General features: G+C 47.4%; 1 protein-coding gene across 14 annotated transcripts in view; it reads right to left on the bottom strand.

Annotated features, from left to right (window-relative positions):
* PBRM1 (polybromo 1) overlaps positions 1-26,262 on the bottom strand; it is a 338,709-nt gene that overhangs the window by 287,480 nt on the left and 24,967 nt on the right. For all 14 annotated transcript variants that reach the window (XM_069206081.1, XM_069206082.1, XM_069206071.1 and 11 more), the window contains exons 2-3: positions 8,814-8,969; positions 501-598 (exon numbers count right to left, since the gene is read on the bottom strand). In XM_069206081.1, the coding sequence (XP_069062182.1) occupies positions 501-598; positions 8,814-8,954 (239 nt within the window). In that variant the 5' untranslated portion in view covers positions 8,955-8,969. The remainder of the gene's footprint in view (positions 1-500; positions 599-8,813; positions 8,970-26,262) is intronic.

Raw genomic sequence — 26,262 nt, 5'->3', positions numbered from 1 at the left:
AAGGCTGTCGAGAACAAACCTAAGAATACACTCGGAAACCAAGGGTGAAGGATGGAATGTGGCCACATGCCAGAGTCTGCAATTTATTCTGTATTCAGATGTACAATTGAAGGATATGCAGCTATCTTAACAACCCTCCATGCAGACAAAGATGTGCCCAGGCATATGCCTGCTCCAAAGTAGGCAAAACACGTTGCAAGAGCATGCCTAAGAGCAAGCAAGTGGTACGCAAAATCGTCATCCCAGCTGGTTAACTGAGACAGAATTAGAAGTGAGGTTGCAATCTACAAAGACAGAAGTGATGCACAAAATGAGAAATCAAAGATAATGAGAGCTAAGAAGGTGATCATAAGAGAGCGCAGGAGGTGCGTAGAAAGAACAAGACAACAGCTGCCATTTTCTATTTGAAACTAAACACATGGAATCAGTCTGATGCATTTCTAAAAATATAGGTAATTTATACAACAAGGAAATTCCTGCTCATTACTGTACCCGCTTACCTTCGTTTGGGTGCTCTCATGAAGAGCTCACACAGGAGCCGGCCCTGTTCATCTTTGTAATCTCGGATTGTGTTATACAGTTCATGGCACACTGCAATCTGAAAACATGAAACAACAGTTAAAAACAACAGAGACAACCTTGTGTCTGGAGGGCCTTCCAATGGGCATCAGAAGATACAGATCAGGTAGGGTAATCAACAGGTAGCAGCTACCCCACCATATGCAAATCCAGTCAGTCGCCAGAGGACATTTCCTTCAGTGGGCCTTACACCAGTAAACACTGGCCGACAGGCATGCAAGGTACCTCCATTAAAATTAAGCCCACCCAGCCACCTCTAGCAACTAATCTAATCATGTGACTGGGCATGCACCTCCCGTGAAGAAGCGAGCCATCAGCTAGTCTTTCTTCTGGCAGTGGTAATAGGGTGCACTACATGGTCACCCAGAGGCCTGTCCACTGTGTATCCAAGGGACCTTATGCCAGGAGGCCTCAGGGATCAACACAATCAAAGAACAGCAATAACTGGCAGTGAAATCAAGAGGGACTGAAGGCAAGCAGAGACAGGGTTACTCAGCCTCCATCAATTTGTTTATTGCCATAAGCATATGAAATGAATGAATGAATGATTTGTAGAGCTCGCGGCTACTCCGAGGCGCATCCCGGCACTGACACATAAAGCCTATGGTAAGCGCCCCAAAACAAGACAAGAGAGCCAAGTTTTATGCAGAATGCTGAAAGCCTGAGAGGCAAACAACTTCACCACCACAACTGTGTTTTTAAGGTATCAACTTCCCACCTTTCAGTCTAATGTAGAAGCCACTATAAGTCGGTGCCCCCATCTATGCTGCAGCGTTTGTGGTTACCGTTCATCCCTATTATCTGTGATCCTTTATTAACTTAAGAAAGGAAAGGATGTGCACATTTTCATAAAGATTTTTCTTACTTCTGATATATTTTGCAAGGTTTTATTTCAAATAACTAAGAAAAAAACGTCTTGTGCTGCAAGTGTCTCTTCAAAGTAACCTTCATTTTAGCCTTGCAAGAAGCTGTTTCGATAGACAAAGCTTACTTGCAAGAAACTGAAAGTACTAAGCACAACAATTTGTGCAGTCTTAAGAAATATAGTGAATTCATCTTGGGCCGTTGGTTGTGTGGAAACTCCAATAAAGCCTGAAGCTGCAAACTATGCCCGGTTGTGGTCCACTGATCCTATTATGCCTTGAAGAGCATTCAGCATTGTAGACAATATTTAACAATTTTCAGAGGTTGGAATACAGAGTTGAATTGAGTCAAGTCTTTCATCTAAATAACCTTCTCTGGAACATCCAAGAACCATTTTCTGAAAACCATGAAAACAATTGGTGCCACAGAGGTCTGCCCTACCCCCTCTTGGTTACTGTCAGCTTAGTCCACTAGCAGCTCTGACAAGGAGGGTTTCTATTTAGTTGAAACTGTCAAGCAGATGTTGAATCATCCCGTACACGTCCACTCTAGTGAGCATGCACTGGTGGACATCCAGAAACGTCCTCAACTGGAAGTCTCCTAATCTAAGATCTCGAATGTAAGGAAATGCCTCCTTGGCATGGTTACCCCCTGACTTTTTGCCTTTGCTGATGCTATGTTTTGATTTGAAAGTATGTTAGGCCTGCTAACCAGGCCCCAGCACCAGTGTTCTTTCCCTAACCTGTACTTTTGTTTTCACAATTGACACACCCTGGCATCCAGGTAAGTCTCTTGTAACTGGTACCCCTGGTACCAAGGGCCCCGATGCCAGGGAAGGTCTCTAAGGGCTGCAGCATATCTTATGCCACCCTGGGGACCCCTCACTCAGCACAGACACACTGCTTGCCAGCTTGTGTGTGCTGGTGAGGACAAAACAAGTAAGTCCACATGGCACTCCCCTCAGGGTGCCATGCCAACCTCACACTGCCTATGCAGTATATATAAGCCACCCCTCTAGCAGGCCTTACAGCCCTAAGGCAGGGTGCACTATACCATAGGTGAGGGCACCAGTGCATGAGCACTGTGCCCCTACAGTGTCTAAGCAAAACCTTAGACATTGTAAGTGCAGGGTAGCCATAAGAGTATATGGTCTGGGAGTCTGTCAAACACGAACTCCACAGCACCATAATGGCTACACTGAAAACTGGGAAGTTTGGTATCAAACTTCTCAGCACAATAAATGCACACTGATGCCAGTGGACATTTTATTGTGAAACACACCCCAGAGGGCACCTTAGAGGTGCCCCCTGAAACTGTATCCAACTATCTGTGTAGGCTGACTGGTTCCAGCAGCCTGCCACACTAGAGACATGTTGCTGGCCCCATGGGGATAGTGCCTTTGTCACTCTGAGGCCAGTAACAAAGCCTGCACTGGGTGGAGATGCTAACACCTCCCCCAGGCAGGAGCTGTAACACCTGGCGGTGAGCCTCAAAGGCTCACCCCTTTGTTCCAGCACCGCAGGACACTCCAGCTAGTGGAGTTGCCCGCCCCCTCCGGCCCCGGCCCCCACTTTTGGCGGCAAGGCCGGAGGAGATAATGAGAAAAACAAGGAGGAGTCACTGACCAGTCAGGACAGCCCCTAAGGCAACCTGAGCTGAAGTGACTGCTTTTAGGAATCCTCCATCTTGCAGATGGAGGATTCCCCCCCCCCAATAGGGATAGGAATGTGACCCCCTCCCCTTGGGAGGAGGCACAAAGAGGGTGTAGCCACCCTCAGGGCTAGTAGCCATTGGCTACTGCCCTCTCTGACCTAAACACACCCCTAAATTCTGTATTAAGGGGCTCCCCTGAACCTAGGAACGCAGATTCCTGCAACCTAAGAAGAAGAGGACTGCTAAGCTGAAAAACCCTGCAGAGAAGACGGAGACACCAACTGCTTTGGCCCCAGCTACCGGCCTGTCTCCCTCCCTTCTAAAGACACTGCTCCAGCGACGCTTTCCCCAGGATCAGCGACCTCTGAATCCTCAGAGGACTGCCCTGCTCTAGAAGGACCAAGAAACTCCTGAGAACAGCGGCCCTGTTCACCAAAGACTGCAACTTTGTTTCCAAAGAAGCAACTTCAAGACAACTGCGTTTCCCGCCAGAAGCGTGAGACTTGCTACTCTGCACCCGACGCCCCCGGCTCGACTTGTGGAGAACAAACACTTCAGGGAGGACTCCCCGGCGACTACGAGACCGTGAGTAGCCAGAGTTCTCCCCCCTGAGACCCAACAGCGACGCCTGCAGAGGGAATCCCGAGGCTCCCCCTGACCGAGACTGCCTGACTCCCAGATCCCGACGCCTGGAAAAGACTCTGCACCCGCAGCCCCCAGGACCTGAAAGATCGGAACTCCAGTGCAGGAGTGACCCCCAGGAAGCCCTATCCCTTGCCCAGGTGGTGGCTACCCAGAGGAGACCCCCTTGCCTGAATCGCTGAAGAGACCCCTTGGTCTCCCATTGATTCCAATGGAAAACCCGACGTGTGTTTGCACACTGCACCCGGCCGCCCCCGTGCTGCTGAGGGTGTACTTTCTGTGCTAACTTGTGCCCCCCCCCCAGGTGCCCTACAAAACCCCCCTGGTCTGCCCTCCGAAGACGCGGGTACTTACCTGCTGGCAGACTGGACCCGGGGCACCCCCTTCTCCATTGAAGCCTATGCGTTTTGGGCACCACTTTGAACTCTGCACCTGACCGGCCCTGAGCTGCTGGTGTGGTAACTTTGGGGTTGCTCTGAACCCCCACCGGTGGGCTACCTTGGACCCAAACTTGAACCCCGTAGGTGGTTTACTTACCTGCAAGAACTAACAAATACTTACCTCCCCCAGGAACTGTTGAAAATTGCACTGTCTAGTTTTAAAATAGCTACATGGGATTTATTTGAAAAGTATATATGCTATTGTGATTATTCAAAGTTCCTTAAGTACTTACCTGCAATACCTTTCATTTAAAGTATTACATGTAAAATATGAACCTGTGGTTCTTAAAATAAACTAAGAAAATATATATTTCTGTACAAAAACCTATTGGCTGGATTTGTCTCTGAGTGTGTGTTCCTCATTTATTGCTTGTGTATGTACAACAAATACTTAACACTACTCCTTTGATAAGCCTACTGCTCGACCACACTACCACAAAATAGAGCATTAGTATTATCTCTTTTTGCCACTATCTTACCTCTAAGGGGAACCCTTGGACTCTGTGCATGCTATTCCTTACTTTGAAATAGTGCATACAGAGCCAACTTCCTACATCGAATATCAGTAGAGTTCTTATAAATGGCAACTTCAAATGTAAAACAACCTCTCTGGAAATAAATCAATGTTTTATGATGCCAGACCTGAAATGTTACAACCATCTGCTTTTGTTAGGCTAGACCGTAGGGAGATGTTACACCCTTAGGGTGGTCACTCAACACATGACACATAAATACATGGGTCACATACACACTGACCTGGGCAATGGGCGTTATTTAGACCTCCCTCAAAGTCTTGCAAATCTACTGCTATGTACCCAGAACACTAAACACAGACATCAGCTGAACTTATGGGGATGCCCAATGTTGTTTTAAAAAAGAGTCAGAGGTAGGTGGGTGCACGTCCTATGAGAAAATGAAGGGTCAGTAGCAGCCAAACACCAGTCACGAAGGACCTCAAACGGGGGTGTGGTCCATCCTTTCTTGTTCGCCTTCCCTCTTTACTAGTGGATTTGTCGCTTCCGCTGCTTTTACTCCTAAAATCACGGATAAGCTTGTAAATGTATTTGTTTATGCCGAGGACCTGTTGCTCCAGATTGTACAAAAGCAACTGGATCTCGCAGCAAAACAGAGAAAGATCGAACTATAAATGTTAATAATATAACCAAGGTCATGGTGTTTGGACTGAAAAATTGCATGTATTGTTGGCATGAGTGATGTAATATGTGACGTCATAAGCAGTGTATGGCGGGGGCACAAACTATAGCTAGCTCTGCTAACTAGAACTGGTGAATATCTGTTTTTTCTTTAGTTCAAAACTTTAATTTTGTCACCAACAGATTCATCTAACTAGAAGGTTACTTTAGCCTTTGCTTTTTCCCCAGTGAATTTCTGAAGTTTTTTTTAAAACACACAAAACTAGATTTTTGTTATAACACCTACCTAACATAACTTTAACAGTTTTTTTTGTTTCAGTGACTTTGTAGGTTTTTTTTTTTTTTACGTAAAGTAATATTCGGTATTACCATATGGCCGAGCCACAGGAACCCCATACATCAAGGCCTTTTTTTAAAGAAAGGGGAGGGGTGCTGTGCACTGTGCCCCTCCCCCCCGTAGGCCTAATTAAACCTATTATCGGCTCCAGCAAAGCCATCTCCCTCTTTTTTTTTATTGGGGTCCGCTCCCCACATGCATGGGGAGTCGGCACTGCTGCTCCCTCCAGGTGGGAGCAATATTTTGATTTGTTTCCCAGCCCGCATCAGAGCGGGCAGGGAAACGGATCGAAAGCCTGCTCCCAGGGGACGGGAGACTTTGGGTTTGCACCCACTTGGTGGAAGTTTTGAAAATTCTCTCACCAAGCGAGAGCAAATGCAGGTTTCCCTGCCCCCGCTGGTGTGACGCAGGCATGGAAACCTCTATGTCACAGGGAGGGCTCCTTAGGACATAGCATGTGAGCCAGCCCTATAAAATGGGGTCCCTCAGTCCCATTAAAAGTTCAAGGGAGGTGGGGGAGGGGGGGGCGGCGCGGCGCATGGCCCCTTCCCCATTTTAAGTAATTTCGGCCCTGTGGCAGGCTCCCTTGGGACTTTTGAAGCTCGGGCCCTCAGACCACCTTCCCTCCATCATGCACCAGTCATGTCCTGTTCCCATTCCATGATGGGATGTCGCTCTGCGTGTCCACAGGTCACAGAGTTTGAGATCCTATTGTGTCCCATTTTGTAAAGCCGTCAAGGTTTCCCAACGCCTTCAGGTCGTCACTGTCCCAAAGCAGGAATTGTTCCGGGAGGATGTCTTTCCATCCCAGAAATGTTGTTGCTTCTCTCCACACAGAAGAGTCCGTGTGAAATGGCAGCGTCCCCGGGGGCTGGGCCCTGTTTAGTAGTGAGGGGTAACCCCTGCTGTCCATCACGTTTGTCTGGCCTTATTGCTAGTTTACCTTGGGCTACAAAACCCAGCTCGACTGTTCATAGTTGTGCATCCCAGTAATATCTCTGATGTCTGACACTACTATCCCCTGTCATAGATCCTTCTTGTTAGGTTGTTTAGTGCTGAGTGATGGGCACAAGAGCAGCCCCAGTTAAGCGGCCACTTTCCAGAAAAGAATCAGCAGGTACACAGCATGGAGTGTACTTAGGAGGTATAATAATCTAAGCAGGTCAGTCACTTTGAACAGTGCTGCTCTGCCCATTAGTGATGCCATCTGCCAATGCCAGACATCTTGCTTCAATCTATCCAGCAAACAGTCCAAGTTTGCCTCAAGGAATCTGCCACAGTGTTGGGTTATGTAGATACCAAGGTTTCTGATTCCCTCACATCTTAGTTGCAGAGTGCAGTCGGGTGGGAAGCGTGGCTTTTTTCCGGTGAGGGGGTGCATTTGCAATCTGCCCCAGTTTATTCTATATCCAGAGTAGGTAACAAAAACAGTCTTCATAGATTTAAGACATTTCCTAACAGGGCTATGTTTCTGCTCCACACTGCTTGGAAATAGGAGCAGGCTTATTTAAAGTAGAAACTCAGAGCTGGAGGGAGGTGTAAGTGGAAGAGGGTTGTCCTTCACATGAACATAAAAGAGGTGGGAGGAGCTTTGACACTAGCTTCACAGCTTATGCTGATATAAAACCTGACATGTGTACTTTGAACTTTAAAAGTGTTCGTTGTTACTGGAAAGCTGTGCTTGCTGTGCTAGACAGAATCACATGGCCTTGGCCTGCTACCCAGGGAGACCTCTGCAACAGGCAAGTCCATCCATCACAAGCCTGCTACGTTATCAGAAAGGTTTTGAGCTCAATGGTGTGAGGGAGGGGGTTTCTCAAAGGAGGCCTCAGGTCTCACAGGAGGCCAGGGTTGACACACACTGCTTATACAGTGCAAGTCAATGTTCTCTGAACAGATCCAGCAGGATCCTGGGTTCCCCAAGTAGCATCCACTCAGCACACCTGTGTAGGGGGTGTAAAACATGACCTGGGTCGAATACAGGGGTAAGGAGTCACCAAGCTTACCAATGTAGATGAGGGATCTCCGGTCACTTTTGACAGGAGCTCCTACACAACGGTCTCTGTGACTGTTCTCTTGATTAACAACAGGATCACTGAAATATAGTGGTTGGCAGCTTCAAAGAAATCAGATTAAGACCACTATATCAACATGTGAAATGGGTTCAGGTTTTGCCATTGTACAAACTAAAGAGGTGAGCAAAGCAATCTAATTTTAGAGGAATAAACAGAGAAGGCATTCTTGTCCTGAGAGGGTCATATCAAAGGCAACCATGTCTTGTTTCTTTTTATCTATTAGGGATGCTGATGATCGCTTGACAAATTAAAAAAAAAGCAAACGCAACACAATGACAAGAGGTGTCCGCTTCTAGGCACGCAAACAAACAAGAACACCACTTCTGTTCAGATAAAATAAACAAACACAATAAATAAACACAAGAAAACATTCTAAAACAGATAAATTCTGCCCGCAATAAGCAACCAGTAATAATTTTTTTTAATTTAAAAATAAAAAAAATAAAATAAAAAAAAGACACCACAGAAAAGCACACCAAATTCTCCATAAAAGGCAGCTGCTAATCAAAGAACAACATTAACACACTCTAATCCAGATTTTTGTAAGTTTTCATCACACATTTGTCCAAATCTTTACCCAAGGAAGATGAATGCCTTACAAGATAACAAACACACCTCCTTCATCCCGTTTTCTTTCGGGATTAAGATGAGTGTCGAATACAGATCTTAAGCACCAGTTCTGAGAATTCAGCATATGCTACTATCGTAAACTAAATCTCGATGATTTAACAGCAGGTGACTCCATTAAACAGCCATTCAGATAGAGCGCAATGATACAAATATTTACCAAAAATGGATTACGCTTGAGAAGCAAATGGCAGAACGGACAGCAGCACATGGCACCAAAGGAAAGATGGAACAGTTAAAAAAGAGAAACGAGGAGTAATCACTTTGGGTTGAAGAAAAACGAAAAGAACATGCAGTATATTTTTTTCTTGCTGGCACGATTGAGCATTGTATTCCAAACAAGTCTTGGAATGAAACAAAGTCAAGAGCAAAATTTTGGACAGCACACTTAAGGAATGAAACATTGTCAAATGTGAGAAGGTCTAGGTGACCGCACACTTACAGGATCCACGCTTGGGAGGTTCGACAGCCTCTTCTTCTTTCGGCTTGGCCCGGGTGCGCTATTTGACAGGTGTCCATCATCAAAGTCCCCTCCACTGGCACTGCTGGAAGGAGAGGTCGCTCTTCTCCTTTTGGAACCCATCAATTCAAGGTTCTCCTGCGAGACCGTAAAGAGTTTCCAATAATGGTATGTCAGTAATATTCAACATCTTTGGAGATTTAAAAATCAGTAAGTCAACTGTCTTCACATGTTGGTGCACCCCACCTGCTCCTCAGCAGTGGTCCGGTATCACAGAGAGGTGCCTTCCATGGCAAAAGTAAACATTACTAATGCACCCACATGGATCGTTGGCCATTATTACACATGCTGTATTAGAACCAAAGGCTTGTGCTGCACAAGTCATTTGTGTTGGATATGCAGGCTTCTTTAGAACTCATCATGTGCTGCTAGCTTTAAGCACGACTGGTATTCACAACAAATAAGCTAGACCTTCAGATCTTCACCATTTGACTTCTGTTGGTCACAACTAGAAGCAAGGGACCCGTGTAAGTGATTTCTGTGATCTGTACCTCAAAAACCATACGTCAAAATAAAGAAACTAGAATATGTCAAATTCTGAAATATTTTATTTCATTCAAATCGGCAATTTCAATGAGAAAGTTGTAGTTTTCCAAAATTTCGTTTTATTCTAAAAGGTGAAGCAATATTCTCAACACTAGCAGATCTCTTTTTGTTTCTCGCTCCCAATGCATATTGTCGATTTGTCAATGTGTATTAGTGCTTCAGTTGAGGGAACCAATCGTCCATACTAAAATATGCTTGCTGTGCCCAAGTTGCTACCACTAATCAAGATAAGGTTATTAATTTAATTTTTAGCTTCTAACTTTAAATTTCTTATGTACAGAGTGTTTTAACATTTTCAATGTTAAATGTGTACATACTTTATTAATCTACAAATATCACTTATTTTTCTTAACAGCAATGTATCATACTCCTAGGGGTCCACGGCCTGCAGGTTAAGAATCACTGAACTAGATATGTAATTATACCAAACCCAATATTTTCAGTTTGAATCTGTATTGAAAGAAGATCACCACATAATAAACAAGCATTTGCAATGCAATCGGTCTCGCATTTTCTTGAGTTAGTGCTATTGGTGTAATTCATAACTGGACTTTTCTTCCCACATAAATTGATTAACCCGGTCTCATAATTATGTCTTTTCCTGCCATATAATTGCAGTGGCCCTGCATTTAACAAAAACACTTCCATTTACCTTCTTCCTCTAGCTTAAAAATTATACAATTATCACATAAACCTTTATCAGAAATAGACTTTAGGCATTAGAGTGTATTGCTCAAAACACCATAACAAAAATATCATTAGGGACGGATTGGAGGGTGAAAGGAAAGAGGGAGTCAGGAGTAAAGATGGAGCGGACAGATGGAGGATTTCTAAAGGCAGGGGTCACCTCAGCTCAGGACACTTTAGGGGCAGTCCTGACTGGTGGGTGACCCCTCCTGGTTTTTCTCATTATCTCCTCCAGCCTTGCCGCCAAAAGTGGGGGCAGTGGCCGGAGGGTGGGCATCTCTACTAGTTGGGATGCGCTGTAACAAAAGGGGTGAGCCTTTGAGGCTCACCGCCAGGTGTTACAGTCCCTGCAGGGGGAGGTGAGAAGCACCTCCACCCAGTACAGGCTTTGTTCCTGGCCACAGAGTGACAAAGGCACTCTCCCCATGTGGCCAGCAACATGTCTGGTGTGTGGCAGGCTGGCAGAAACTGGTCAGCCTACACTAGAAGTTGGATTGGTATTCAGGGGGCATCTCTAAGATACCCTCTGGGTGTATGTTACAATAAATTGCACACTGGCATCAGTGTGCACTTATTTTTCTGAGAAGTTTGATACCTAACTTCCCAGATTTCAGTGTAGCCATTATTGAACTGTGGAGTTTGTGTTTGACAAACTCCCAGACCATATACTCTTATGGCTACCCTGTACTTACAATGTCTAAGGTTTTGCTTAAACACTGTAGGGGCATTGTGCTCATGCACATATGCCCTCACCTGTGGTATAGTGCACCCTGACTTAGGGCTGTAAGGCCTGCTAGAGGGGTGACTTACCTATGCCACAGGCAGTGGGAGGTTGGCATGGCACTGTGAGAGGAGTGCCATGTCGACTTAGTATTTTTCTCCACACCAGCACACACAAGCTGTGCAGCAGTGTGCATGTGCTGAGTGAGGGGTCCCTAGGGTGGCATAAGACATGCTGCAGCCCTTAGAGACCTTCCATGGCATCAGCGCCCTTGGTACCAGGGGTACCAGTTACAAGGGACTTACCTGAGTGCCAGGGTTGTGCCAATTGTGGAGACAAAGGTACAGCTTAGGGAAAGAACACTGGTGCTGGGGTCTGGTTAGCAGGGTCCCAGCACACCTCCAATCAAAAATTAGCATCAGCAAAGACAAAAGGTTAGGGGGTAACCGTGCCAAGGAGGCATTTCCTTACACCTGAATTAAAGGTTGCATGCAACATTTTTATGTAGACTGCAATGGCAGGCCCGCAGACACATTTTACATGGGTGTCATAATATAAGCTGCAGCCCATGGGAACCCCTGGTGCCCCAATGCCCTGGGCACCATATACTAGGGGGCACCAGTAGGCCAAATGTGGGGTGTTTGTGGTCCAGGCAACCCAATTTAAAGAGGGAAAGCTTAGTCACTGGGGTCCTGGTTAGCAGGACCGCAGAGAACACAGTCAAAACACACTGCCATCAGGCAAAAAGTGGAGGGGTAACCATGCTAAAAATAGGCTACTTTCCTACAACATCTACAACACGATGAACTAAGACAAGTGTCCAAAATCTAAACCTACACTAGAGAGAGCAGAGTATCAGGAACTTGAACTCTATGGAGTGGGAAATGAAGTAAAAGGGAGATGTGTGAACAGCGTATCTTCTGTGCTGGCCCTAAATTAAAACATCCCCACATCTTCCAGATTTATGTTGGGGTTGCATGATAAGCCAGTTTACATTTCTGCAATGGAAGAATCAAACTTACTAACAGCTTCAATGTGAAAAAGCGTTCTCTGTCAGGGCAAACCCCAGCTCACAAAATTGTGTCCACGTCATCCCTTCTCCCAGGCAAGTTGTCAACACAGGCTGGATGAGAAGAGGCTAAATATAGCCCGGTTGTTTGATTCAAATGTGAATCTTATAGGCGCGGCCGGAACTGCAGTAAGCAATGTCTAGTGATGTTCCAACAAGTGCCCTTACTCGCCAAGGAATGGTGTGCTCGACAGCTCCAATATGGAATAGTGATATCCAGGTCCAAAGGTAGACCCTCAATACCAGCGATATGCTCCCTAGAACCTGTGTGTGCAATAAAAAATAAAGAATTTGGCCATAACAATGGAACCCAACGGTCTTTTCGCCTCCCAGGTAAATTCCCTTGTAAAATAGTCTTTACCAACCTTGCCCAATCTTGCTTTACTTACAGTCAACAACTCTTCCGTTGTGGTGGGTACAGCAATAATTGTACACTGTACAGAGTGCATACATCTGACTACTTGCAATTTCCAAATCTTGAGATTCTGCTTCTAGGTCTTAGTTTCCAGCCAGTCGGCTGCTCTCTGATATCAGCGGCATTGCCAGCTTCGCAGCCCCCATGGCAATCCGTTGGTGGCTTAACCAGCCCTGTTGGCTCAATTCAGCTCGCCTGGAGAGGGTACATCTAGGAGCCCTATTAGAAATGTCAGCTGATCCACAGCAGCTCTCTGCTGTTGGTGCAGCATTAACTCCTTGGTTCAGCCCCCCACTCCCCACAAGAGAACAGCAATTGTAGCTTCTATATATATCGGAGACCCATACATGTATAGAAGACTTGTATACACCATAAATGCGTCAGACAATCAACCACTGGCTGGTAGATCACAAGTAGCACACACATTGACGAGCCAGGCTCTTCACTCCCACCTGCCCAAAGTCACAGAGAAAAAGAACATAATTTTATATGTATTGTTCTGGTGGTTGAGAAGATATCAGAAACCGAGTGTAGGAAGTTGGCTCTGTATGTGCTATTTCAAAGTAAGGAATAGCATGCACAGAGTCCAAGGGTTCCCCTTAGAGGTAAAATAGTGGTAAAAATAGATAATACTAATGCTCTATTTTGTGGTAGTGTGGTCGAGCAGTAGGCTTATCCAAGGAGTAGTGTTAAGCATTTGTTGTACATACACATAGACAATAAATGAGGTACACACACTCAGAGACAAATCCAGCCAATAGGTTTTTATATAGAAAAATATCTTTTCTTAGTTTATTTTAAGAACCACAGGTTCAAATTCTACATGTAATATCTCATTCGAAAGGTATTGCAGGTAAGTACTTTAGGAACTTCAAATCATCAAAATTGCATGTATACTTTTCAAGTTATTGACAAATAGCTGTTTTAAAAGTGGACACTTAGTGCAATTTTCACAGTTCCTAGGGGAGGTAAGTATTTGTTAGTTTTACCAGGTAAGTAAGACACTTACAGGGTTCAGTTCTTGGTCCAAGGTAGCCCACCGTTGGGGGTTCAGAGCAACCCCAAAGTCACCACACCAGCAGCTCAGGGCCGGTCAGGTGCAGAGTTCAAAGTGGTGCCCAAAACACATAGGCTAGAATGGAGAGAAGGGGGTGCCCCGGTTCCGGTCTGCTTGCAGGTAAGTACCCGCGTCTTCGGAGGGCAGACCAGGGGGGTTTTGTAGGGCACCGGGGGGGGACACAAGCCCACACAGAAATTTCACCCTCAGCAGCGCGGGGGCGGCCGGGTGCAGTGTAGAAACAAGCGTCGGGTTTGTAATGGAAGTCAATGGGAGATCTAGGGATCTCTTCAGCGCTGCAGGCAGGCAAGGGGGGGGTTCCTCGGGGAAACCTCCACTTGGGCAAGGGAGAGGGACTCCTGGGGGTCACTCCTCCAGTGAAAGTCCGGTCCTTCAGGTCCTGGGGGCTGCGGGTGCAGGGTCTCTCCCAGGTGTCGGGACTTAGGATTCAAAGAGTCGCGGTCAGGGGAAGCCTCGGGATTCCCTCTGCAGGCGGCGCTGTGGGGGCTCAGGGGGGACAGGTTTTTGTACTCACAGTCTTAGAGTAGTCCTGGGGTCCCTCCTGAGGTGTTGGATCGCCACCAACCGAGTCGGGGTCGCCGGGTGCAGTGTTGCAAGTCTCACGCCTTTTGCGGGGAGCTTGCAGGGTTCTTTAAAGCTGCTGGAAACAAAGTTGCAGCTTTTCTTTGGAGCAGGTCCGCTGTCCTCGGGAGTTTCTTGTCTTTTCGAAGCAGGGGCAGTCCTCAGAGGATGTCGAGGTCGCTGGTCCCTTTGGAAGGCGTCGCTGGAGCAGGATCTTTGGAAGGCAGGAGACAGGCCGGTGAGTTTCTGGAGCCAAGGCAGTTGTCGTCTTCTGGTCTTCCTCTGCAGGGGTCTTTCAGCTAGGCAGTCCTTCTTCTTGTAGTTGCAGGAATCTAATTTTCTAGGGTTCAGGGTAGCCCTTAAATACTAAATTTAAGGGCGTGTTTAGGTCTGGGGGGTTAGTAGCCAATGGCTACTAGCCCTGAGGGTGGGTACACCCTCTTTGTGCCTCCTCCCAAGGGGAGGGGGTCACAATCCTAACCCTATTGGGGGAATCCTCCATCTGCAAGATGGAGGATTTCTAAAAGTTAGAGTCACTTCAGCTCAGGACACCTTAGGGGCTGTCCTGACTGGCCAGTGACTCCTCCTTGTTGCTTTCTTTGTTCCCTCCAGCCTTGCCGCCAAAAGTGGGGGCCGTGGCCGGAGGGGGCGGGCAACTCCACTAAGCTGGAGTGCCCTGCTGGGCTGTGACAAAGGGGTGAGCCTTTGAGGCTCACCGCCAGGTGTTACAGCTCCTGCCTGGGGGAGGTGTTAGCATCTCCACCCAGTGCAGGCTTTGTTACTGGCCTCAGAGTGACAAAGGCACTCTCCCCATGGGGCCAGCAACATGTCTCTAGTGTGGCAGGCTGCTGGAACCAGTCAGCCTACACAGATAGTCGGATAGGTTTCAGGGGGCACCTCTAAGGTGCCCTCTGGGGTGTATTTTACAATAAAATGTACACTGGCATCAGTGTGCATTTATTGTGCTGAGAAGTTTGATACCAAACTTCCCAGTTTTCAGTGTAGCCATTATGGTGCTGTGGAGTTCGTGTTTGACAGACTCCCAGACCATATACTCTTATGGCTACCCTGCACTTACAATGTCTAAGGTTTTGTTTAGACACTGTAGGGGTACCATGCTCATGCACTGGTACCCTCACCTATGGTATAGTGCACCCTGCCTTAGGGCTGTAAGGCCTGCTAGAGGGGTGCCTTACCTATACTGCATAGGCAGTGAGAGGCTGGCATGGCACCCTGAGGGGAGTGCCATGTCGACTTACTCGTTTTGTCCTCACTAGCACACACAAGCTGGCAAGCAGTGTGTCTGTGCTGAGTGAGAGGTCTCCAGGGTGGCATAAGACATGCTGCAGCCCTTAGAGACCTTCCTTGGCATCAGGGCCCTTGGTACTAGAAGTACCAGTTACAAGGGACTTATCTGGATGCCAGGGTCTGCCAATTGTGGATACAAAAGTACAGGTTAGGGAAAGAACACTGGTGCTGGGGCCTGGTTAGCAGGCCTCAGCACACTTTCAATTGTAAACATAGCATCAGCAAAGGCAAAAAGTCAGGGGGCAACCATGCCAAGGAGGCATTTCCTTACACAACCCCCCCCCAAACGAAAGAGGATGAGACTAACCTTTCCCAAGAGAGTCTTCATTTTCTAAGTGGAAGAACCTGGAAAGGCCATCTGCATTGGCATGGGCAGTCCCAGGTCTGTGTTCCACTATAAAGTCCATTCCCTGTAGGGAGATGGACCACCTCAACAGTTTAGGATTTTCACCTTTCATTTGCATCAGCCATTTGAGAGGTCTGTGGTCAGTTTGAACTAGGAAGTGAGTCCCAAAGAGGTATGGTCTCAGCTTCTTCAGGGACCAAACCACAGCAAAGGCCTCCCTCTCAATGGCACTCCAACGCTGCTCCCTGGGGAGTAACCTCCTGCTAATGAAAGCAACAGGCTGGTCAAGGCCATCATCATTTGTTTGGGACAAAACTGCCCCTATCCCATGTTCAGAGGCATCAGTCTGCACAATGAACTGCTTAGAATAATCTGGAGCTTTGAGAACTGGTGCTGAGCACATTGCCTGTTTCAGGGTGTCAAAGGCCTGTTGGCATTCCACAGTCCAGTTTACTTTCTTGGGCATTTTCTTGGAGGTGAGTTCAGTGAGGGCTGTCACAATGGATCCATATCCCTTCACAAACCTCCTGTAATACCCAGTCAAGCCAAGGAATGCCCTGACTTGAGTCTGGGTTTTTGGAGCTACCCAGTCCAGAATGGTCTGGATCTTGGGTTGGAGTGGCTGGACTTGGCCTCCACCTACAAGGTGGCCCAAGTAAACCACCGTTCCCTGCCCTATCTGGCATTTGGATGCCTTGATAGAGAGGCCTGCAGATTGCAGAGCCTTCAAAACCTTCCTCAGGTGGACCAGGTGATCCTGCCAGGTGGAGCTAAAGACAGCAATATCATCAAGATAAGCTGTGCTAAAGGACTCCAAGCCAGCAAGGACTTGATTCACCAACCTTTGGAAGGTGGCAGGGGCATTCTTTAAACCAAAGGGCATAACAGTAAACTGGTAATGCCCATCAGGTGTGGAGAATGCTGTCTTTTCTTTGGCTCCAGGTGCCATTTTTATTTGCCAGTACCCTGCTGTCAAGTCAAAGGTACTTAGAAATTTGGCAGCACCTAATTTATCAATGAGCTCATCAGCTCTTGGAATTGGATGAGCATCTGTCTTGGTGACAGAATTGAGCCCTCTGTAGTCCACACAAAACCTCATCTCTTTCTTTCCATCTTTGGTGTGAGGTTTGGGGACTAAGACCACTGGGCTAGCCCAGGGGCTGTCAGAGCGCTCAATTACTCCCAATTCCAGCATCTTGTGGACTTCCACCTTGATGCTTTCCTTAACATGGTCAGACTGTCTGAAGATTTTGTTCTTGACAGGCATGCTGTCTCCTGTGTCCACATCATGGGTACACAGGTGTGTCTGACCAGGGGTTAGGGAGAAAAGCTCAGGAAACTGTTGTAGGACTCTCCTACAATCAGCCTGCTGTTGGCCAGAGAGGGTGTCTGAGTAGATCACTCCATCTACTGTGCCATCCTTTGGGTCTGATGACAGAAGATCAGGGAGAGGTTCACTCTCTGCCTCCTGGTCCTCATCTGTTACCATCAACAGATTCACATCAGCCCTGTCGTGGAAGAGCTTAAGGCGGTTTACATGGATCACCCTCTTGGGGCTCCTGCTTGTGCCCAGGTCCACCAGGTAGGTGACCTGACTCTTCCTTTCTAGTACTGGGTAAGGGCCACTCCATTTGTCCTGGAGTGCCCTGGGAGCCACAGGCTCCAGAACCCAGACTTTCTGCCCTGGTTGGAACTCAACCAGTGCAGCCTTTTGGTCATACCAAAACTTCTGGAGTTGTTGGCTGGCCTCAAGGTTTTTGGTTGCCTTTTCCATGTACTCTGCCATTCTAGAGCGAAGGCCAAGTACATAGTCCACTATGTCCTGTTTAGGCTCATGGAGAGGTCTCTCCCAGCCTTCTTTAACAAGGGCAAGTGGTCCCCTTACAGGATGACCAAACAGAAGTTCAAAGGGTGAGAACCCTACTCCCTTCTGTGGTACCTCCCTGTAAGCGAAGAGCAGACATGGCAAGAGGACATCCCATCTCCTTTTGAGTTTTTCTGGGAGCCCCATGATCATGCCTTTTAATGTCTTGTTGAATCTCTCAACCAAGCCATTAGTTTGTGGATGGTATGGTGTAGTGAATTTATAAGTCACTCCACACTCATTCCACATGTGCTTTAGGTATGCTGACATGAAGTTGGTACCTCTGTCAGACACCACCTCCTTAGGGAAACCCACTCTGGTAAAGATACCAATGAGGGCCTTGGCTACTGCAGGGGCAGTAGTCGACCTAAGGGGAATAGCTTCAGGATACCTGGTAGCATGATCCACTACTACCAGGATATACATATTTCCTGAGGCTGTGGGAGGTTCCAGTGGACCAACTATGTCCACACCCACTCTTTCAAAGGGCACCCCCACCACTGGAAGTGGAATGAGGGGGGCCTTTGGATGCCCACCTGTCTTACCACTGGCTTGACAGGTGGGGCAGGAGAGGCAAAACTCCTTAACCATGTTGGACATATTGGGCCAGTAGAAGTGGTTGACTAACCTCTCCCACGTCTTGGTTTGTCCCAAATGTCCAGCAAGGGGAATGTCATGGGCCAATGTTAGGATGAACTCTCTGAACAGCTGAGGCACTACCACTCTCCTAGTGGCACCAGGTTTGGGGTCTCTGGCCTCAGTGTACAGGAGCCCATCTTCCCAATAGACCCTATGTGTTCCATTTTTCTTGCCTTTGGACTCTTCAGCAGCTTGCTGCCTAAGGCCTTCAAGAGAGGGACAGGTTTCTTGTCCCTTACACAGCTCTTCCCTTGAGGGTCCCCCTGGGCCCAAGAGCTCAACCTGATAAGGTTCAAGCTCCAAAGGCTCAGTTCCCTCAGAGGGCAGAACTTCTTCCTGAGAAGAGAGGTTCCCTTTCTTTTGCTGTGTTGCAGTTGGTTTCCCAACTGACTTTCCTTTTCTCTTGGTAGGCTGGGCCATTCTTCCAGACTCCAGCTCTACTTGTTCACCCTGTGCCTTGCACTGTGCTCTTGTTTTCACACACACCAGTTCAGGGATACCCAGCATTGCTGCATGGGTTTTTAGTTCTACCTCAGCCCATGCTGAGGACTCCAGGTCATTTCCAAGCAGACAGTCCACTGGGATATTTGAGGAGACCACCACCTGTTTCAGGCCATTGACCCCTCCCCATTCTAAAGTAACCATTGCCATGGGATGTACTTTTCTCTGATTGTCAGCGTTGGTGACTGTGTAAGTTTTTCCAGTCAGGTATTGGCCAGGGGAAACCAGTTTCTCTGTCACCATGGTGACACTGGCACCTGTATCCCTCAGGCCCTCTATTCTAGTCCCATTAATTAAGAGTTGCTGTCTGTATTTTTGCATGTTAGGCGGCCAGACAGCTAGTGTGGCTATATCCACCCCACCCTCAGAAACTAGAGTAGCTTCAGTGTGGACCCTGATTTGCTCTGGGCACACTGTTGATCCCACTTGGAGACTAGCCATACCAGTGTTACCTGGATGGGAGTTTGGAGTGGAACCTTTCTTGGGACAGGCCTTGTCTCCAGTTTGGTGTCCATGCTGTTTACAGCTATGACACCAGGCCTTTTTGGGATCAAAGTTTTTACCCTTGTACCCATTGTTTTGTGAAGAGGCTCTGGGCCCACCCTCCTGTGCAGGTTTTTGGGGGCCTGTAGAAGACTCTTTACTATTTTTAGTTTTGGTTGTCTCATCACCCTTCTGCTGGGGAGTCTTTGTGACCCCTTTCTTTTGGTCACCCCCTGTTGAAGTCTTGGACACCCTTGTCTTGACCCAATGGTCCGCCTTCTTTCCCAATTCTTGGGGAGAAATTGGTCCTAGGTCTACCAGATGCTGATGCAGTTTATCATTGAAACAATTACTTAACAGGTGTTCTTTTACAAATAAATTGTACAGCCCATCATAATTACTTACACCACTGCCTTGAATCCAACCATCTAGTGTTTTCACTGAGTAGTCAACAAAGTCAACCCAGGTCTGGCTCGAGGATTTTTGAGCCCCCCTGAACCTAATCCTGTACTCCTCAGTGGAGAATCCAAAGCCCTCAATCAGGGTACCCTTCATGAGGTCATAAGATTCTGCATCTTGTCCAGAGAGTGTGAGGAGTCTATCCCTACACTTTCCTGTGAACATTTCCCAAAGGAGAGCACCCCAGTGAGATCTGTTCACTTTTCTGGTTACACAAGCCCTCTCAAAAGCTGTGAACCATTTGGTGATGTCATCACCATCTTCATATTTAGTTACAATCCCTTTAGGGATTTTCAACATGTCAGGAGAATCTCTGACCCTATTTATGTTGCTGCCACCATTGATGGGTCCTAGGCCCATCTCTTGTCTTTCCCTCTCTATGGCTAGGATCTGTCTTTCCAAAGCCAATCTTTTGGCCATCCTGGCTAACTGGATGTCCTCTTCACTGGAGTTATCCTCAGTGATTTCAGAGTTGTTGGTCCCTCCTGTGAGGGAACCAGCATCTCTGACTATTATTTGTGGAGTCAGAGCTTGAGGAGCCCTGCTCTCCCTAAGTAGGACTGGAGGGGGGGAATTTCCCTCCAAGTCACTATCTTCATCCTCTGAGTTGCCATCCTCAGAGGGGTTGGCCTTTTCAAACTCTGCCAAAAGCTCCTGGAGCTGTACTTTGGTAGGTTTGGGGCCCATTGCTATTTTCTTTAGTTTACAGAGTGACCTTAGCTCTCTCATCTGTAGATGGAGGTAAGGTGTGGTGTCGAGTTCCACCACATTCACATCTGTGCTAGACATTATGCTTCTAAAAGTTGGAATACTTTTTAAGAAACTAAAACTGGTTCTAGAATCTAATTCAAACTTTTAACAAACTTTTAAACTCTAAAAGAAATGCTAAACAGGATCTAACACAAGGCCCTAGCAGGTCTTTTAAGAATTTAGAAAACTTTTCAAATTGCAAGAATGAATTTCTAATGACAATTTTGGAATTTGTCGTGTGATCCGGTATTGGCTGAGTAGTCCAGCAAATGCAAAGTCTTGTACCCCACCGCTGATCCACCAATGTAGGAAGTTGGCTCTGTATGTGCTATTTCAAAGTAAGGAATAGCATGCACAGAGTCCAAGGGTTCCCCTTAGAGGTAAAATAGTGGTAAAAATAGATAATACTAATGCTCTATTTTGTGGTAGTGTGGTCGAGCAGTAGGCTTATCCAAGGAGTAGTGTTAAGCATTTGTTGTACATACACATAGACAATAAATGAGGTACACACACTCAGAGACAAATCCAGCCAATAGGTTTTTATATAGAAAAATATCTTTTCTTAGTTTATTTTAAGAACCACAGGTTCAAATTCTACATGTAATATCTCATTCGAAAGGTATTGCAGGTAAGTACTTTAGGAACTTCAAATCATCAAAATTGCATGTATACTTTTCAAGTTATTGACAAATAGCTGTTTTAAAAGTGGACACTTAGTGCAATTTTCACAGTTCCTAGGGGAGGTAAGTATTTGTTAGTTTTACCAGGTAAGTAAGACACTTACAGGGTTCAGTTCTTGGTCCAAGGTAGCCCACCGTTGGGGGTTCAGAGCAACCCCAAAGTCACCACACCAGCAGCTCAGGGCCGGTCAGGTGCAGAGTTCAAAGTGGTGCCCAAAACACATAGGCTAGAATGGAGAGAAGGGGGTGCCCCGGTTCCGGTCTGCTTGCAGGTAAGTACCCGCGTCTTCGGAGGGCAGACCAGGGGGGTTTTGTAGGGCACCGGGGGGGACACAAGCCCACACAGAAATTTCACCCTCAGCAGCGCGGGGGCGGCCGGGTGCAGTGTAGAAACAAGCGTCGGGTTTGTAATGGAAGTCAATGGGAGATCTAGGGATCTCTTCAGCGCTGCAGGCAGGCAAGGGGGGGGTTCCTCGGGGAAACCTCCACTTGGGCAAGGGAGAGGGACTCCTGGGGGTCACTCCTCCAGTGAAAGTCCGGTCCTTCAGGTCCTGGGGGCTGCGGGTGCAGGGTCTCTCCCAGGTGTCGGGACTTAGGATTCAAAGAGTCGCGGTCAGGGGAAGCCTCGGGATTCCCTCTGCAGGCGGCGCTGTGGGGGCTCAGGGGGGACAGGTTTTTGTACTCACAGTCTTAGAGTAGTCCTGGGGTCCCTCCTGAGGTGTTGGATCGCCACCAACCGAGTCGGGGTCGCCGGGTGCAGTGTTGCAAGTCTCACGCCTTTTGCGGGGAGCTTGCAGGGTTCTTTAAAGCTGCTGGAAACAAAGTTGCAGCTTTTCTTTGGAGCAGGTCCGCTGTCCTCGGGAGTTTCTTGTCTTTTCGAAGCAGGGGCAGTCCTCAGAGGATGTCGAGGTCGCTGGTCCCTTTGGAAGGCGTCGCTGGAGCAGGATCTTTGGAAGGCAGGAGACAGGCCGGTGAGTTTCTGGAGCCAAGGCAGTTGTCGTCTTCTGGTCTTCCTCTGCAGGGGTCTTTCAGCTAGGCAGTCCTTCTTCTTGTAGTTGCAGGAATCTAATTTTCTAGGGTTCAGGGTAGCCCTTAAATACTAAATTTAAGGGCGTGTTTAGGTCTGGGGGGTTAGTAGCCAATGGCTACTAGCCCTGAGGGTGGGTACACCCTCTTTGTGCCTCCTCCCAAGGGGAGGGGGTCACAATCCTAACCCTATTGGGGGAATCCTCCATCTGCAAGATGGAGGATTTCTAAAAGTTAGAGTCACTTCAGCTCAGGACACCTTAGGGGCTGTCCTGACTGGCCAGTGACTCCTCCTTGTTGCTTTCTTTGTTCCCTCCAGCCTTGCCGCCAAAAGTGGGGGCCGTGGCCGGAGGGGGCGGGCAACTCCACTAAGCTGGAGTGCCCTGCTGGGCTGTGACAAAGGGGTGAGCCTTTGAGGCTCACCGCCAGGTGTTACAGCTCCTGCCTGGGGGAGGTGTTAGCATCTCCACCCAGTGCAGGCTTTGTTACTGGCCTCAGAGTGACAAAGGCACTCTCCCCATGGGGCCAGCAACATGTCTCTAGTGTGGCAGGCTGCTGGAACCAGTCAGCCTACACAGATAGTCGGATAGGTTTCAGGGGGCACCTCTAAGGTGCCCTCTGGGGTGTATTTTACAATAAAATGTACACTGGCATCAGTGTGCATTTATTGTGCTGAGAAGTTTGATACCAAACTTCCCAGTTTTCAGTGTAGCCATTATGGTGCTGTGGAGTTCGTGTTTGACAGACTCCCAGACCATATACTCTTATGGCTACCCTGCACTTACAATGTCTAAGGTTTTGTTTAGACACTGTAGGGGTACCATGCTCATGCACTGGTACCCTCACCTATGGTATAGTGCACCCTGCCTTAGGGCTGTAAGGCCTGCTAGAGGGGTGCCTTACCTATACTGCATAGGCAGTGAGAGGCTGGCATGGCACCCTGAGGGGAGTGCCATGTCGACTTACTCGTTTTGTCCTCACTAGCACACACAAGCTGGCAAGCAGTGTGTCTGTGCTGAGTGAGAGGTCTCCAGGGTGGCATAAGACATGCTGCAGCCCTTAGAGACCTTCCTTGGCATCAGGGCCCTTGGTACTAGAAGTACCAGTTACAAGGGACTTATCTGGATGCCAGGGTCTGCCAATTGTGGATACAAAAGTACAGGTTAGGGAAAGAACACTGGTGCTGGGGCCTGGTTAGCAGGCCTCAGCACACTTTCAATTGTAAACATAGCATCAGCAAAGGCAAAAAGTCAGGGGGCAACCATGCCAAGGAGGCATTTCCTTACACCGAGGCAATATAATTAAATCATACTAAGCCTTGCCAGGATCAAACATGATTTCCTCTAGCATCATCAAGACAATTGCCTTCTGTCTCCTCAATCAATGGGGACGTGAATGAACATACAGTGGTAATTTATCATCCCTCGCCCTAAGCCTCGAAGAAACCAACAATTAGCTGAGAGGGGCATCAGAATAGTCACCCTCACTCCTAAATACCTGAATTTGTTTTTCTCGCTAATATCCCTCCATGCCACTCATCTATTCCCATGTGGGGCTCATATTCACTTGTAGCCACTGCAATCCCTCGATGGTGCTGGGTGCCAAAGTTACACAGGCCCGAGACTGTAGGGACAATCGCTAGAGATCCATTCTTTCATGACTACCATCCATTTCTGGATTTTATGATCATCCCAACCTTTGACACTTGGTTGTTAATTAACAGATGTATACCTGCATGTATTGATGAAAATAGGCTACGTTCATGTATTTTTGCTTTTGTCATAAAAAAAAAAAAAAAACATAAAATCCAAGGGTGGCTTAAAAAAATATTCCCAGTCTTGGAAAGAGACCATGCTTACATATTCAGTAGAGGGGAGCTTGTACGTAGTAAAAAATTTATCACCGCGCAGTCCGAACTAGCGCCAATTATAAAAAAATCAATTGGCATTTCAAGGACTCAGACAGTGAGAATGAAGCACTGAAACAACCATGGAGGCACATCTTACCAGCCTAAAAAATTGCTTATCCTCCTCGTTCCAATAGTCCACATTCCTGGAAGGGCTAGTGGGCTAGTGATGAGGATTAAAGGATTTACCTTAAAAAATATAAAATAAAAAACACACACACACACACACACACACTGTAGGATGTTGGCTCTGTATGTGCTTTTCAAAGTAAGGAATAGCATGCACAGAGTCCAAGGGTTCCCCTTAGAGGTAAGGTAGTGGCAAAAAGAGATAATACTAATGCTCTATTTTGTGGTAGTGTGGTCGAGCAGTAGCCTTATCCAAGGAGTAGTGTTAAGCATTTGTTGAACATACACACAGGCAATAAATGAGGAACACACACTCAGAGACAAATCCAGCCAATAGGTTTTGTTATAGAAAAATATCTTTTCTTAGTTTATTTTAAGAACCACAGGTTCAAATTTTACATGTAATATCTCATTTGAAAGGTATTGCAGGTAAGTACTCTAGGAACTTTGAATCATTACTTTAGCATGTATACTTTTTACATAAAACACAATAAGCGGTTTTAAAAGTGGACACAGTGCAATTTTCACAGTTCCTGGGGGAGGTAAGTTATTGTTAGTTTTAACAGGTAAGTAAGTCACTTACAGGTTTCAGTTTTTGGTCCAAGGTAGCCCACCGTTGGGGGTTCAGAGCAACCCCAAAGTTATCACACCAGCAGCTCAGGGCCGGTCAGGTGCAAAGGTCAAAGAGGTGCCCAAAACACATAGGCTTCAATGGAGAGAAGGGGGTGCCCCGGTTCCAGTCTGCCAGCAGGTAAGTACCCGCATCTTCGGAGGGCAGACCAGGGGGGTTTTGTAGGGCACCGGGGGGGGACACAAAGTAGCACAGAAAGAACACCCTCAGCAGCGCGGGGGCGGCCGGGTGCAGTGTGCAAACACGCGTCGGGTTTTCAATGGAAGTCAATGAGAGATCAAGGGATCTCTTCAGCGTCGCAGGCAGGCAAGGGGGGGGGGGCGCTCCTCGGGGTAGCCACCACCTAGGCAAGGGAGAGGGCCTCCTGGGGGTTGAGGAAATTCGATTTTTAATACGATCGTATCGACCCGCCATTTTGTGGCCCGCCGCCATTTTATGTTGCCTTCACTCAGGCAGCACAGCGAACGAAGTCCATTCTGCCTTTTCTGCTTATTCTGCAACATGGTGTTCAAAACAGTCTTCTGCCTCTATCTTTACAAGACTGGTATTAAGGTCTGACCGAGTACACTAATCCCTGTCTGGTTTTCTAATCCTTGTTTCAACTATCTGTAGGCTCACACTATTCTCCGCCGATCTTATCTTATCGTCTGGCCTTCGCTGTCCTTTGCTAGTATTCTCTCATTTCACAACTGTCCTCCAAACGCACACAAACTTATCGCACCACATGCAACTTCGTTGTGGATCGGTTAATGAATTAGTTCAAGGGAGGGGTGACAAACACAGCTGGAGGGGAGGCAACCTTAAGTCACTTGATACTTTGTTCTGTCTTGTTTTCCGACATTTCTATTGACTCTGTTCTATCTTTACATCATTCTTACTAGCTCCTTTCTATGTGTTCTGGGAGTGTATGTAGTTAATAAATGTTTTTATACGGTATATAAGATTGTGCGCCACAAAGTAAAGTGGCAGTCTCCTGAGAACATACCTTGTGTACTTCTTGGACAACTGTACTAGCTGCAGCTAATAAATCTGATCTTTTACGCCTGACAGAGTGTCCCGTGTCTCTGTTAGTTGAGGCAGGTGAATCCAAGGAGATTTCAGGCGTACCCTGCGCCGCCAGGCCCATAAGGTTCTGGTTCTTCAACTGGCGCCCAACGTGGGGCGGCTTCAGCGGTACCGGTTCTGCCTGAAGGTCGTGAGGAACCCCGCAAGAAAATTCTGGAGGAATCGCGAGCCACGTCAAGCGACCCCTGTATGTCGAAGTGGTCCGAAGGTCTTTTTCAGCGCGGTTACTCCTTCCTGACGGCTACTGACGACTGCTGCCCTGACTGCCGCCCTGCCTTGGCCCTTTCTTTGATGATGTATGGTAAAGCGAGACGATAGACGGGCCTCTGTTGGTGTAAGAAGACATCCTTAGTTAAGTATTTGGTGGGTCGCGCCCACAAATTTTGGTCTTTGTTTTGTCCTTAGGTCCTTAGATTTGGCCATTGCAGTGGCCAAAGCCGAGGGGTAAGTGCATTTGTGCTGTGTAAACTGAAAGTTTTACCCCCTTGATGTTTGTGAACAGCCAGT

This window comes from Pleurodeles waltl, chromosome 9, assembly GCF_031143425.1.
Source record: "Pleurodeles waltl isolate 20211129_DDA chromosome 9, aPleWal1.hap1.20221129, whole genome shotgun sequence".
Lineage (NCBI taxonomy): Eukaryota > Metazoa > Chordata > Amphibia > Caudata > Salamandridae > Pleurodeles > Pleurodeles waltl.
Note: the sequence above shows the minus strand (reverse complement) of the source record. Positions and strands in the feature narration are given on the sequence as shown.